This window comes from Erythrolamprus reginae, chromosome 2 (assembly GCF_031021105.1).
Source record: "Erythrolamprus reginae isolate rEryReg1 chromosome 2, rEryReg1.hap1, whole genome shotgun sequence".
NCBI classification, from domain to species: domain Eukaryota; kingdom Metazoa; phylum Chordata; class Lepidosauria; order Squamata; family Dipsadidae; genus Erythrolamprus; species Erythrolamprus reginae.
Window position 1 is genome coordinate 121137836 of NC_091951.1, and position 16083 is coordinate 121153918.

The following is a 16083-nucleotide window of genomic DNA, read 5'->3' on the forward strand; positions in this document are numbered from 1 at the left end:
AAGGCTTAAATAAAAAAGAGGGACTCTGAAGCAGCAAGAGGGAGCACACGCCTCCCACACACCCGGCACAAGGCTGTCTTCCATACACTGCACCAGAGAGAGAAACCCAGGCGGGCGAGGGGGGAAACCTCCCGCTCCTTTGACGGAAAGGCGGCTGCTACTGCTGCTACCTGCTTCCTCTTCCTTCCCATGCTGAAGGGCTCTCCTCTTCTTTCGCTCGCTCACTTTGTAGCCAGCCCCTTTTCTTCACTGTGGTGACTCCTCAGTTTGGCTGAAGCCGAGTTGATTCGGACGGGGCGAAGCACCCCCTTTTGCCTTTCCGAACCCAGACGCTCCGGGAGGCAACCTCGTGCCAGGTGTGTGGGAGGCAGCGCAAGGGAGTCACCACAGCAAAGTGGTTTATTCCCTCTCCAAGCGCCAGAGAAAGGAAAACACTCTGTTTGCTCTGGGCTGCCCGGAGAAAGGAAAATGCTTTGTTCGCTCTGGACTGCCAAAGCCTCCTTAAGTGCGACCGAAAAGCTACTCTGGTAGCCCAGAAAAGCCCGAGATGGCTGGGATTAAAGGGGGAATGGCAGGAAGCTGGCTGGGCCTTAGTGCTGCTCTCAAATTTCCTGGGAAATTTTTCCGGGCTCGGGTTCTTAAATAGAAAATGGTTCTTAAGAGGCAAAAAAATCTTGAATGCCTGGTTCTTATCTAGAAAAGTTCTTAAGTAGAGGCATTCTTAAGTAGAGGTACTACTGTATCTTTGAATTCTGACATATGATTATAATAAACTCCTTTTGCTATCTATTTAAAGACAGGAGACTATTGAGATTCAGTGTTGGTGTATTACTATTGATTTATATTGCTACCCACTGACTTATATAGCTACCTTTTTTATACTATTTCTGAAACTGCATTTATCTTTCACATCTTCGATGACATAAAAATTAAAATAAGTGTATTGATTACACACAGTAGGAACTTACTTTATAAATGTGGTTTTTACTAAGGGTAAGTAAAATATAATTGTAGACATACTGTGAAAACATAAGTGTTGGTAATGGGGACACTATGTAAGAACTCCAAAATAACCTAAAATTAAAGCCTTCTTCAAGCTATATTCCTGTAAACTTCACTGACAAATAACATCACGGAAGCAGTTTGCCACTGTAGATGTCAGCTTTCCAGTCTAGCTGTACTCCTTAGTGATGTCCGTCCATCGTTTGAAGAAGACATTGACATCTAATGGGTTGTGGGCTGTACGTGATGTGACCGCAGGTGGCTGGTAAGGCCTATACAGGCACGAAATGGTCTGCCACATGTTGGGCAGACATGTGTGGGCACCATTGTCACAGCATCTGTAGCTCTAGCTTTGCGGAGTGCTTGCTTCTCTTCTGCTATGAATGTTCTTCTGGCAGCCTTGGTGGATCAGCTTGCACCATGTTGGTCTATCTTGTATCAGGGTTTCCCAGGAGGTGGTGTCAATATCGAGGTACTTGAAGGAGGATTTCAACGTGTCTTTGTAATACTTCCTTTGTCCCCCATGCAATCGCTTTCTTTTAGACAGCTCGCCATAGAGCTGTTTAGGGATGTGATGGTCTGGCATCCTAGCAACATGGCCTGCCCAGTGTGTCTGGGCTTTCATCAGCAGACCAATGTTGTTCCTGCTGCTGCAAAATTATCCACACTGGCTTGCATTTTCTGCTCTGATCTAGCATTCAGGGAAGTCAGCAAACTCCTTAGTAATCTTCCATCCAAGTCCTAACTAGAAGCAATCCTGCATAGCTTGTCAGCCAACCAAGATCAATGAGTTGTGGGTACAAGTAATCCTTGGGTTACTGTGGTAACTGGGGCCAGAATTGTCATTGCTGGCCCCCAATTGTCATAAACTTGTAATGTGACTTTGCCGCTTAGTGATGGCAGTCCCTATTATCATCATTAAGCAAGGACCATGTAGGTCATTGAATGAAGAAGTCATATGATTGTGACTTCCTGCTAGCTTTCCTACTAACTTTGCTTGTGGGAAGCTGGCATCGAATATTGGAACCCATGATGATGTGACTGCAGCTCATTGGAATGTCATTTCAAGCCAGGTACTAAGAATCAGGATCACAATCATGTGCCTTAGGAGATGCTGCGACGACCTGAACTTTGAGGACCTATCATAAGTCCCCTCTTATTCAGCAATATCACATTTGAATGGTTATTGAATAAATAGTTGTGACCCAGGAGTTACCTATATCTCCTGAGGCAATTTTTAGCAAAACAAAAATTAAAACACATCAAGGAATATTTAATGAGTACCTGTACAGAGATTTCAGCACTGGAGACAAATCCTTGGGTGTCTAACCACACTTTGCCAAATCATATAGATAATTCTTGACTTACAATCTTTCATTTAGTGACTGTTCTAAGTTACAACAGTACAGAAAAACCTTCAAACATATGACCATTGCAGCATCAAAAGATCAAAATTCAGACACTCAGCAATTGGGTCATATATATGACAGTTGCAGTGTCCCCAGGTCATGTGATCAGCTTGTGACCTTCTGATTAGCAAAGTTAATGGGGAAGCTAGATTAACTTTGCAATCATGTTATTAACTTAACAAATGCAGTGTTCACTTAACAATTATGGCAAGGAAGGTCATTAAGTGGAGCAAAACTCACTTAATGGTCTCACTTATGTCCACAGAAATTTTGAGCTCATTTGTGGACATAAGTCAAGCACTGCCTCTTTCCCATTCCATTCCATAGAGCAGGGGTATCAAACTCAAGGCCTGTGGAACTTATCTGGCCCGCAGCCTGCAGGGCTGCCCTGGAAACAGTGAAGGGCCTGCCCACAATGCCTCTATGACTGAAAACAGAACTCTGGGGGGCGCTTTGCTGGCAGAAGGCTGTAGGCCGTTGCAGCAAAAAAGGGTGATATTGAGCTGGCCACACAACTCTGACCATGCACTCCGTCCCCAGCCCCCACCACAAGGTCAAACACAACCCTGATGCAGCCCTCAATGAAATCAAGTTTTGACACCCCTTCCATAGAGAATTCAGAATTGATGAATATCACATACAATTACTGATGTGTAAAAAACACAATACTGAAATCTGCCAGAGAGAGAGATTACCTCATTTAGGTGCATGTTATGTCTTTCTTTGGTATCTTTTTTTCAAACAATTATATTTAAGGGCAAATCCTTAAGCTACATAATAAAGATAATAGATTCTAAATAAAAGACTTTTGCCTAAAAGCAAGAATTTCTTATCCTTAGTTGAAAGAATCAGTATTTAAAAAGAGAATCTGAATTTCTTTAATCTTAAGCTTTAGCATAAGAATAATTAAAACAGAGGGAATTATGAATCTAGTCAATATAAAGACATCTTATATATTATTTTTATTCTGATTGCTGCTGAGTTTATATCAGAAAACTCATTTTCAATCTAACATCAGCCGTTTTATAGTGTTTTCCCATCTGCACTGTATTTCTGATGCCTGACAATACTTGGAAAGCACAACTGGAATTCACATAAGATTCAGGTAGGGAAAACAAAGTTGAAATAATCCCTCTCTTAGTCCACCCTTTTTGTCACCTGCAGATTTTGAAGAGTCCCCTCAATTCCTTCAATCCAAGTCATTGATAAAAATGTTGAAGGGCACAGGGTCCTAAACACAGCCCTAAGGCACTTCATAACGTTTTCTTTCCAAGATAACCATTACTGAAAACTTTTTGGAGAGTCAGTTTGGTGTGGTGACTAAGGTGCTGGCCTAGAAATCAGAAGACTGGGTGTTCTAGTTCCATTTTAGGCAAACTAGCTGTTTGAGTTTATGTCATTTCTCTCAGCTCACCTCACCTCACCGTGTTGTTATAGGGAAAACAGGAGGAAGGAATATAGGTATGTTTGCCACTTTGACTTGTATATGAAAAGAAAGCAAGATAAAAATTTAGAAAAACTCACAGCAAATAATTGTCTAATATTTTACATTGGTTAGAGTTCATGTTATGTTGCGTTCTAGGTAGTAAGTTATAAAAAGAATAAAATATGCCCAGAGAAAGACAAGAATAAGTTCCACAGGTTTGGAAACAAATTCCTGTGAAATCAAGGAAACTTGGTATCCTTAGCGTAAGGGAGAAGACTATGAGAAGATAAATCTCTTCAGATATCTGAAAGATTGTAACACAGAAGGCCAAGATCTGTGGTCCCAAAATATTTAAAACAGAATAATAGTTTCCAGTTATCAAAAGGCTAATTTCAACTGAACATGAAAGCAAGGACAGCTTTTTTTGTAGTAACTAGTAGCTGAAAAGTAGAACCAATTACCCAGAGAAGTGATTGGAGGCAGTCAGAGACAGGCTGGACAATAATCAGTCTGAGATGTTCCAATCTCCATTAGATCAGGCAGTGGACATGCTGCCGGTATTATCAGCTAAAGATATACATTTGATGGCTTCCAGGAGAAATGCCTTCCCTGCCCTGAGGCGCATCTTATGGAACGTTCTTCCCCCAGAAATTAGATCGGCTCCATTCCCTTTTGATACAGGTAGTCTTCAACTTATGATTGATTGCAGTTAGGATTGGATTTATGGTCATAAGTCACGATAGTTGTAATTCAAGGCACTCATATTTCTGGACCCAATTTTATTATATTCTTTGTAACAGTTATTACGCAATGCACCATGGTGGTTAAGCAAATCCAGAGTCCTTAAGCAAACGTAGGTACAGTAATTGCAAACACATTCTTCAAAATGGCTGCTTTTTGCTAGAAACCAGCAAAAAATGTCAGAAACCACAAACCATTGTCATGTGACTACAGGATGCTGCAACTAGTCAAAGGGAGACCAGTGGTCAAGTGCCCCAAATGCAGAACATGACAGTAGGGTGACATTTTATGGTGGTCAAAAGTGCTTTACAAGAAATGAAAGACTTGTTCTGGGCCCATGGTAATTTCAAAAGGTAATTAAGTGTGATCATAAGCCAGTAAGACTACCTTTTCTCCAAAAAAGTCCTCAACATCCTACTATGTTCCCAGGCAAAATGAGACTTGTTGAGATGGCTCTATTAATGAGGTGGCCATTTTAATCCTCCCTTTATTTATGGTTTGGTGTTTATATAGATTTTTATGTTTTAAACCTGTTGTTTTTAATTGTTGTGAAACATCCAGAATTGTTTTTAGTGAGATGGGCAGCTATATAAATTAGATTAATTAATAAATAAAGAGCTGGATTACCCTATTAAGCAAATTTGGAATCAGTGACCTAAATGGTTGCTTCTAAGTCTATAACAGACCTGAGGCACAGCTCTTCAGCACTCTGAAATTTTCTGAAGCAAGTCAGTCCTAACTTCAACCTAGGGAAAAAGACTGTACATCTGCTCAAAACAGATGTATATTTTTTGAGAGTGTAGTGACAACTAACATGATATATGAACTTGATGCACCATCAGATTTTGTGAAGAGACATGATTAGTTTGAAAATAGGCAATGGTACAATTGGATCGCCAAGCAAATCTCATTTGAACGGGAAAAAGGGAGCGTTTTTCCTAAGGCAACATACTTTACAAACATTAGAATTTCCAGATAAGTACAAAACAATTGGGTCATTGTTACAGAGACATTTCCTTAACAAATTTTCAATGTCTTTGACAATAGCAGAGCTTCTAATATACTGGAAAACTTGTTAAATTCAGGGGAATATTCAGTGATATGTCTGCCTTGAAAACTGTCCATGTTCAACTATATAGCACAGTCAAATATCAAGAGCTGAGTACAGGAAAATTTGCCATATTTTAATTCCATGGGAGTCACGGGACCCGAATTTTTAATTCTGTAAGTTAGCCTTTTGAAGTACGTGGGTTTAAAAGTTTGCCTCTTATGCCCAGTTAAAGGTTACAGACATAGAGCTTTAGTAGTATACTAGACAACCGGGTCTTCCTCTCCGGGATATTTCCTTAGCAGATTCCTCAATACCTTCAACAATGGCAGAGCTTCTAAAGTACTGGGAAAGTTCTTAAAAACCCAAGAGAGATACTCAGAAATGTACAGTATCTGCCTTGAACACAGCCCATGTTAAACTGTATAGTATAATCAAACAACAATAGCTAACCACAGGAAATGCTTTATGACATTTTATATTAGCAGTAGATAGATAGATATGCTTAAAGCTATTATTCCTTAAGACAGCGCTTCCCAACCGGTGTGCTGCGGCACACTAGTGTGCTGCGAGACACGGTCAAGTGTGTCGCGAAGCTAGGGAAGCTCCAGCTGGGCGGGGCGCTGCCGGTGCCTCTGACCTCCCAGCTCCTGCCTGATGCCGCGGTTTCTGGCACTCTCCTGCTGGGCCCCAAAGAAGGAAGGCAGGAAGAAGGAGAGCTTCATTCTTCACGCCTTTTTCCCACCTTCCTTCTTTGGGGCCCAGCAGGAAAGCGCCAGAAACCGCGGCATCGGGCAGGAGCCGGGAGGTCGGAGGCACCGGCAGCGCCCCACCCAGCTGGAGCTTCCCTGGCGTCGGCGGCAAGTGTCCTTTGGGGCCCGGCGGACGGCACTGGTGGTGGGAGCGGGGGGCGTGGCTACAGCGGCCGCAGGCAGTCGCGGGGGGGTGGCGGCTGCAGCGGCGCAAGCAGTCGCGGGGAGATGGCGGTGGGAGGGGGGGGTGGCGGCGGCGGCTGGCCTGGCATATACTGGTATATGCTGGCGCTGCGGGCCTGGCATATACGGCGTCCAGCAGCACGTCCAGCTGCCGCCGTCAGGGCTCCCGCTTGCAGTCAGCTGAGAGAGAGAGAGAGAAAGAAAGAGAGACATATAAGACATATAAGAGGCAGAGTGAGAGAGAGAGAGAAAGAGAGACATAGCAAGAGGCAGAGAAAGAGAGACAGAGCGAGAGAGACATAGCAAGAGAGGCAGAGACAGACATAGCAAGAGAGGCAGAGAGAGAGAGAGAGAAAGAGAGACATAGCAAGAGAGAAAGAGAGACATAACAAGAGAGGCAGAGAGAGAAAGAAAGAGAGAGAAAGAGAGAGAGATAGAGAGAGAAAGAGAGAGAGAAAGAAAGAGAGAGAAAGAGAGATAGCAAGAGAGGCAAAGAGAAAGAAAAAGACATATAGCAAGAGACAGTGAAAGAGAGAGAGAACAAGAAAGAGAGAAAAAAGCAAGAAAGAGATAGCGAGACAGAGAGAGAGAGAGCAAGGGAGAGAGAAAGACATAGAGGAAGGGAAGGAGGGAGAGAGAAAGAGAGCAAAAAAGAGAGGAAGAAAGAAAGAAAGAAAGAGGGATGGAGAGAGAGAAAGAAGGGAAGGAAGAGAGAAAGAGGGAGAAATAGAGCGAAAGGGAGGAAGAGAGAGGGGGGTTTTTGTCCAAACTTTTCTTTAGCCCGCCCCGCCCCCCGCCCCCCCTTCAATGTTCCCCAGGATTTTGAAAATATGAATAATGTGCCGCGGCTCAAAAAAGGTTGGGAAACACTGCCTTAAGAGGATGGTCCTTTTTAGTGGTAGAATCATTTACTGATGTCGGAATCAAAAAATACTACTAAATTCAAGAGGTACCGTATTTATTATCAATGATTGATGACATCCTAACTGAATATTTACAAGAAAAGCAGGGAAAGAGGGAGAGAGACAAAGGAAAGATTTAGCTAGGACACTAAAATGATACTGGAGAACAGATGGACTTTTCAAAAATGAAAAATATGACCAAAACTAACAACAATGAATCGAACAATGTTTAATAGAAAGATACAGAGGAATTAATAAGACATACATAGCAAAATTACACGAAGTCACTGGATATAATTCTATTGTGTGTGTTAGGGCAGAATTCCCCAATCTTTTCAGATTGGTGGCCCAGAGCAAGGGGAGAGGGGAAAGAGAGAGAGGATGATTTTACAGGAGGGGCAAGTGTGTGTGTGTGTGTGTGTGTGTGTGTGTGTGCGTGTGTGAGCACCTGCAACATTCCCAACAAATTTTGCACAAATAGGACCATGAGTGCTTATGGTGACACTCACACACACAGACACACACCAACTGGCCACTCATGCAGTCCAGATTGGGGACTCCAGTGGTAGCATATGAAACAATAAGATTGTATTTTAAAGTGAATGCAATTTGGAATAAAGTGTGCAGTGAGATTACACTGTTACAAACACCTGTAGATATCTATTCTCTTACAACAAAAATCAAATAAAAGAAACTAAAGAGATTTCATATGCATAGGGCTATCTGTGAAGTTGAATTAAATTACATACCTCTGTAAAATTAAATGTACCAGTTTGTTTAAAAAAAATTGGTTATCCTTTTATTCAACTTAAATAGAAGTAGCTTTGAACTAAGTCATTTGATCTTAAGTATGAGGAGTAGAAATCAGGCAGGGGGGTAATAATTATTTCTTTAACTTCAGTTTCATTTCTAAAAATTCACAGCTAGAGGGCAATAAAGTCAGCCTATTATGCTCTCTATAATTAAACAACTTGTGCACCCTTATTCACATAAAGACAAAAGGAAAGCTAGGATGTCCAATACCAGAAATTCACACATTAGGAAAAAAATGTCCTTTTTAAAACTCTAATCTGAAATACAAAGAAAGCATGAGAGAGGGCACGCACCTGACATGGTATTCCTTTCCGAGCAATTGAGTAATGGTCTGAGACTAAGGGGCTTAGAAGCATTGCCTTTGTCATGGTCAGACCATTTTCTACTACGGCTTGACTTCCTGGCTCCAATCCTCCCCCGCAGGGAGGCGGAACCAATGAAGATGTTCCGCCCCAGACGCCTGATGGACCCAGAGGGCTTTCAGACGGCGCTTGGGGTTATTCCAGAGGCACTCGTCCACAGTTCGGCAGAGTCTCTCGCGGAGGCCTGGAATACGGCTGCTGCGGAGGCTCTAGACCGGATTGCGCCTTTGCGACCTCTCCGAGGCGTTAGACCCCGTAGAGCCCCATGGTTCAACGAGGAGCTCCGGGAGTTGAAGCGCCAAAAGAGACGTCTAGAGAAGCGATGGAGGAAGAGTAGGTCTGAATCCGACCGAACACTTGTAAGAGCTTTTATTAAGACTTACAAAGTGGCGCTCAAGGCGGCAAGATGCGCGTACCATGCCGCCTTGATTGCATCAGCGGAATCCCGCCCGGCCGCTCTGTTTAGGGTGACCCGCTCCCTTCTTAATCAGGGGGGAGTTGGGGAGCCCTTGCAGAGTAGTGCCGTTTTTCGCTGATAAAGTCGCTCGGATTCGAGCCGACCTCGACTCCAATTGTAAAACAGAGTCGACTGACAACGAGTCAGTCGAGGTGACTGGGGCACGTACTTGTCCACCTGTCTGGGGAGAGTTTGATCTGGTGACACCTGATGAAGTGGACAAGGCCATTGGAGCTGTGAGTTCCACCACCTGTTTACTGGATCCGTGTCCCTCCTGGTTGGTTTCGGCCAGCAGGGAGGTGACACGGAGCTGGGCCCAGGAGATTACCAACGCTTCCTTGGGGAGGGGAGTTTTTCCATCACTCTATAAAGAAGCGCTTGTGCGCCCCCTCCTCAAGAAGCCCTCCCTGGACCCAGCTGTGCTTAACAACTATCGTCCAGTCTCCAACCTTCCCTTTATGGGGAAGGTTGTTGAGAAGGTGGTGGCACTCCAGCTCCAGCGGTCCTTGGAAGAAGCCGATTATCTAGGTCCCCAGCAGTCGGGTTTCAGGCCCGGTTACAGCACGAAAACCGCTTTGGTCGCGTTGATGGATGATCTCTGGCAGGCCCGGGACAGGGGTTTATCCTCTGTCCTGGTGCTCCTTGACCTCTCAGCGGCTTTCGATACCATCGACCATGGTATCCTTCTGCGCCGGCTGGAGGGGTTGGGGGTGGGAGGCACTGTCCTTCAGTGGTTCTCCTCCTACCTCTCTGGCCGGTCGCAGTCGGTGTTGGTGGGGGGTCAGAGGTCGACTCCTAGGTTTCTCCCTTGTGGGGTGCCTCAGGGGTCGGTCCTCTCCCCCCTGCTATTTAATATCTACATGAAACCGCTGGGCGAGATCATCCAAGGACATGGGGTGAGGTATCATCAATATGCGGATGATACCCAGCTTTACATCTCCACCCCATGCCCAGTCAACGAAGCGGTGGAAGTGATGTGCCGGTGCCTGGACGCTGTTGGGGCCTGGATGGGTGTCAACAGACTCAAGCTCAACCCGGATAAGACGGAGTGGCTGTGGGTTTTGCCTCCCAAGGACAATCCCATCTGTCCGTCCATTACCCTGGGGGGGGGAGTTATTGACCCCCTCAGAGAGGGTCCGCAACTTGGGCGTCCTCCTCGATCCACAGCTCACATTAGAACAACATCTCTCAGCTGTGGCGAGGGGGGCGTTTGCCCAGGTTCGCCTGGTGCACCAGTTGCGGCCCTATTTGGACCGGGACTCACTACTCACAGTCACTCATGCCCTCATCACCTCGAGGTTCGACTACTGTAATGCTCTCTACATGGGGCTACCTTTGAAAAGTGTTCGGAAACTTCAGATCGTGCAAAATGCAGCTGCGAGAGCAGTCATGGGCTTACCTAGGTATGCCCATGTTTCACCATCACTCCGCAGTCTGCATTGGCTGCCGATCAGTTTCCGGTCACAATTCAAAGTGTTGGTTATGACCTTTAAAGCCCTTCATGGCATTGGACCAGAATATCTCCGAGACCGCCTCCTGCCGCACGAATCCCAGCGACCGATTAGGTCCCACAGAGTGGGCCTACTCCGGGTCCCGTCAACTAAACAATGTCGGTTGGCGGGCCCCAGGGGAAGAGCCTTCTCTGTGGCGGCACCGGCCCTCTGGAACCAACTCCCCCCGGAGATTAGAACTGCCCCTACTCTTCCTGCCTTCCGTAAACTCCTTAAAACCCACCTCTGCCGTCAGGCATGGGGGAACTGAAACATCTCCCCTGGGCACGTTTAACTTATGCATGGTGTGTCTGTGTGTGTGTCTGTTAGTATCTGGGTTTGTTTTTTTTTTTAAATATTTAAATATCTTAAATCTGTCTGATTACTATGATTTGTTTTACATGCTGTGAGCCGCCCCGAGTCTTCGGAGAGGGGCGGCATACAAATCCAAGTAATAAATAATAAAATAAATAAAAGGGAAATGTACTTTTCTAAAAATGCTTTTCAGTTCAAAAATTGTTGGAGCTTACAGATACATCTATATAAAATATCTGGTCATGTTGAATCTATTGAAGTTCCAGATACAATGTTTTCAAAAATCTTCTCAAACAGAATTATGTTCAGAGGGCTATGACTACAACTTTTCACCAAAATATCAAACATAGAAACATAGAAGACTGACGGCAGAAAAAGACCCCATGGTCCATCTAGTCTGCCCTTTTTTGGGGAGGGCATGAACCTTGGATATCCTCTCCTTACAGAGTTTTTCCATCAATATGACAAGTCCAAGGATTTGTTTATTTGTTACATTTATGTACTGCCAATCTAATTATGCAAAGCAGTTTATAAATGCATGAAAGCAGAACCACAGTACACATACCTGTTACCATCATGACTAAGTAAAAAGAAAGCGAAAACTTAGTTCCAGAAGACAAGTTCAACTAAAAGTCCAATGATTAAACTCAATTTAAGTATTATGAAAAGTAATTAAATCAATATTCAATAAGGGATGTACCACATAGTTTCAATACTGCTGTACATTTTAATTTCTGCTCCAGGCATCAGTGCTTACAGTGTGAGTCTCTCGACAAAGTAGCTGGTTTTCATGCATACAAATTGTTTATGCTCAGCAATCCTTAATTTTTCTTCAAAAGAGAAGGAAAAAATACCTGGATTCCATGTAGAGAAGAATTTATGTATCTGAATCGCCCCCAATCTGATTTAACAGTTTTAAAAAGTTTTTAAATATTATCTTTGTTTCACCCATAATGTTCCAATGTTCCAAGAGTGAAAACTTTACACAGCAATTTTCTTTAAGCCATATCTAACCATTGTAGCATGTGGACAAATCAGGACAAACTCCAAAATCAACAAGATTAGCATTTGTCCTCTTTTGTGAGCCAACATTGTCTAGACTTGTTACTTGCAGCTTATGTAATAACCAAAGCCACAAATGGATTTTAACATTCTCTAATTTTCCATCACTGCAATCCAATCTGGAGCATTGTATCTTGCGAGTTTTACTACTGTTAATCACCGTTTTTGGGGGTCTTTCTCTTAAATAGGATTTAAATAGGATTTAAGAAAGTAAAAATCCCTGCAAAATATACCAGTAAACTAGTATAACGCTAATCTTATCCAAGTTAAAAACCTGACTTCGGCCTTATTTCAAATGTTTGATTTCAACTTTTAAAATTAATGATTCCTAATCCAAATGCATTTTGGAGAGTTTTCTCTAAATTCTCTAAATTTCTCATAAGTTCACCTATGTTGGAGTCTATGGCTGGATGAGAATACATTAACAATGGAAACTATTCTATTCACCTCATTTTAATACCGCTGTAGCTAATAGTCTGACAAGCATGAGTTACTTATACAGCATCTATACACCAGTTTTGATTGAAACAGTTCGAAAGCGATAAAATTAAACCATCTTTGGGAATTATCCAAGGCAGGGTGGAAAAACGTATAAAAAAGAACGAAGCTTGGTAATGCAAAACTGGCATTAAACAATGAGCATCCCTCTGCCAGGAATCGCTGAGGAAGCGATGGGGGGGACGGACACGCAAACACACACAAAAGTTCGCAAGCACTTTCTCTCCCTCCCCCCCTCCAAAAAATACCCCACCCTCAAAGGCAAAGGAGGAACAAGATTGGCCGCATTTTATGAGACAGCTGACAGGGAAGCGCACACACCCAAGGGGCTTTGGAGCGGAACCGTTTTAAAATGAGGACGTCTGCCCGCGCCGCCGCCATTTTTCCCCCGCCGAGCTCCTACAGCTGAGCTGTATATAGGTTTTTTTCCCCCCGGGAGGGCGACGGCTCCGAGCGGCTTTTGTTTAGCGTACAAGGCAGACAGCATTCCGCCCCCTCAACTCAGCGTTTCGGGAGCGGAGGTGCTGCTTGCAAAGCGTTGGGCCTTTAAAGAGGAGGGGGGAGTAACGGAGACTTGGCCGCTTTCGCGCCAAAGCTGTACAAAACTGGGACTTTGTGGGGGAGGGGAGTAGAGTGAAGTAGCTCGCGCTCCCCGCTTTACCTTGCGGAGATAGCTGGCCACCACCTGCTCGAAAGGATATTTATAAAGTCTCTGGGTCTCCACGGTCACCCCCATGTTGGGCCCGGAGCCGCCACCGCCGCGGCCTCTTTCCTGCAAACTCGGGCGGCGGTTTTTTTGAGAGCAGGCGGCCCGCCTAGCTAGGCCCCTTCCCTCCGCCAGGCGCCAGCCCCCGTCGCCCGCTGAACTGCGTGAAACTTTTATGACGGGCGGCGGCATCGCTTGCCAAACAACCCCCATTCCCGTAGGTCACAATGTAAATAAACCCGGGGCCAAACCGCTTAGGGGAAAAAGGGAGAGTAAGTAGTAGGTCTCTCGCCAAGGGAGGACGGAACGCCCTTTTCCAAAAGCGGCGCATTTCTCTCGGACGCCCGCCCCCCCGAAAGGTGCTCGGAATTTGCCGTCCGCGACCTCAAAAAAGTGGGTGGAGTGGGGGGCAGCGGGGATTATAATTCAGTGCTAAACCGGGCTCTAGACTCCCGTGTTTTTTGGTTGAAACGTAGAAATGCCTTTGGAGAAAAGGGATTGACGTACGCCCTAAACTAGGGGGGTGGGAAACCATTCAGAATCCAATTAGGTTTTTCCACGTACTTTTCGCCACACCTCCTCTTCATCTTCCAGCATGCGGGTCAAAGTTTGCGCGCCTACTTCAAAGTTTTCAAATAAAAGAGGCGGTTCCCTCCGGGTTTAACCCCTCGGTTATTAAAGTGCTATAAAAAGGAAACGGGTCGTTGAAGATATAGCCCTAGCGTCGTAGTGGGAGAAACCAGGGCGGGCAACAAATTCCCAGAGCCATGAATTCGGAGTGACTCCGTATCGAACCGCGGAGCTTAAGGAGGCGCTCGAACTACGCCTGCCCGGCAAACTCCATAAAGAAGCATTTCGTCGACTCGTCTGGGTCCTTGCTGCTCGGTTCCCAAAGCGGTTTTTTTTTTAATGGAAGTGCCGACAGATGCTATGTGGGCGGCAACAGGCTCCGAATAATATTCTCTGCGTCGAATCCGGATGAAGTCATCTCAGATTGATCGGCTCAACCTTACGGGGAGATTTATTTTTAGCTGCGAATAAGTATTTTGTGGTAGAAAATTACCGCGCTGTATTTTCTTTAAAAAATTAAATTGGTTAAAGAATGATCTTAGGCAACAGGAGACCATGATAGATAGCAGTGTCTGGTGTTTGTTTGGTTTTTTTTAAATCCGGGTGTCAAATTAGTCCAATAATTGATTTTAGACCATTTTCCTCTTGCCTCTACCGCCCGTCACTCCCTGGGTGGTTATTTGCTTCCGCTCAAATGTTGAGGTTCAGTTTGCCTTACCAGCGGGGAAGCCCTTGTTTGAAGTGAAATATATATGAAATAAAAATGCTTAGTTGGATTATAAAACAAGTGGCACAGCATGCAGCCTTCTAGTAGTTATGCTACTGAATGTTGGAAGCAAACCACCAAGAAAAAAAAGTGCAATTTCTCTTTTCTGATGGGAATTGTGCATAAACTGAGCCAATCCAGGCACACCCTAAAACCCGTTAAAATATCATTCTAAGTTATTTTAGTACAGGCGCTGCCCTTCCTGCTCATATCTTGACTACTGCAAAACAATAACAAAAAAGATCTACAAATCTTAATAGATCAGAAGTCACATCATATAAATACAGCTGCCATTCTGAAGTAAATATGATCGAGGGTGCAAAGTTACCATCGGAGAAGTGGATGGAAAATTGACATCAAGGGGAGGGGGGAGGGTGCAGTGAAGAACAGTTGCTTACAATGAGAGATCCCAGCTAGTACCACAAGGATCCATAACCTCAGGACAACTGCCAAGATCCACATATCTGCCCATCTTGTAAACAAAGTCACTGGATATTGACTTGTAATTACAATAGAGTGTTATAGGTGAAGTGAGCTGACACAGTCATCAACCCATTTGATAGTTTATTCTGGGAAAATTAGAGCAATGAGTATGTAAACAACTTTGGGGGGGAAAGTATAGAGCTACAAGATTCTGCTGCAAAAGTCTGAACAACCACTAAGTGGCACCAAAGGGTTATTTTTTTCCTGTGTGTTTGCTGCCACCTAGTGGTTTTCCATCCCACATCTCGAAGTCCTAAACAGGCTTAGAAAGCTAGGCACTAAAAGTCAGCATAAGTGCTCTATATCTGTTGCTAACTCAGAGTAGCATCTTTATTATGAGGAGCTGAATTCAGCTGTGGAATTAATAAAGTTAGTCGGAAAAAAATAATAATTTTGCAGTGCCCCAAACCTTTTTGACAGTTCTAGCAATCCATATCTAACTGCATGGATAAATATGTATGGACTTCAAAAGTCCAATTAATAAAAATACCACAGCCATTACTAATCACTCCTGTTTTATTTATAATAATTTTGTAGTGGCCTTTTTTTTTTAGCAAGAACTGTCCCCGGGCAATTTATAAGCTAAAGTCTTGTTGCTTAAAAAAACGCTGTAATAGGAAATATTAATAGCAGTAAAATTAATTTAGTTAAAAGAAAATTGGAGAACATAGTCAGTTACACACATTTTAAAAAGCCAGTCATGTTTTTATCCCATTGCAAGTCATTGTTCAGGGAACAAATCATCTCAAAAAAATCTTCTGTCACTTGTGCTCATCAACATCATTGATCTTATCGGAGGGCATGTAAGCAGAGCTGATTTTAGAGACTAGACAGCTATCAAAAGCTTCCATTAACAATGTTCAGAGATAAATATTGTTGCTTTTGTAGTCCAATTGCACACAAGGGGAAGATCTTAGTAGGCTCAGGGGAGTCATAAGATCTTCAGGGAAATTACAGAGAAAACAACAATTTAAGGAGGCAATTCCTCCCTCACCAGGAAACCAACCTGGTGAAGATTCATCGTGTTCAGTGGCCTTAGAATGATGAATGTCTACTACATGTGTAAAGGGAGAAAACTCGGGAACTGAGAGAACAGGA

The 16083-nt window shown here is 44.0% G+C and overlaps 1 protein-coding gene across 3 annotated transcripts in view; it reads right to left on the minus strand.

Annotated features, from left to right (window-relative positions):
* LOC139160902 (PRELI domain-containing protein 2-like) overlaps positions 1-16083 on the minus strand; it is a 73951-nt gene that overhangs the window by 36358 nt on the left and 21510 nt on the right. The window contains exon 1 of one of the 3 annotated variants that reach the window (XM_070739355.1): positions 13122-13632. The exons of 1 other annotated variant lie outside the window; for it this stretch is intronic. In XM_070739355.1, the coding sequence (XP_070595456.1) occupies positions 13122-13379 (258 nt within the window). In that variant the 5' untranslated portion in view covers positions 13380-13632. Of the gene's footprint in view, positions 1-12781; positions 12875-13121; positions 13633-16083 lie in introns of those variants that run through there. One more of the 3 variants, XM_070739356.1, reaches the window with a different exon arrangement.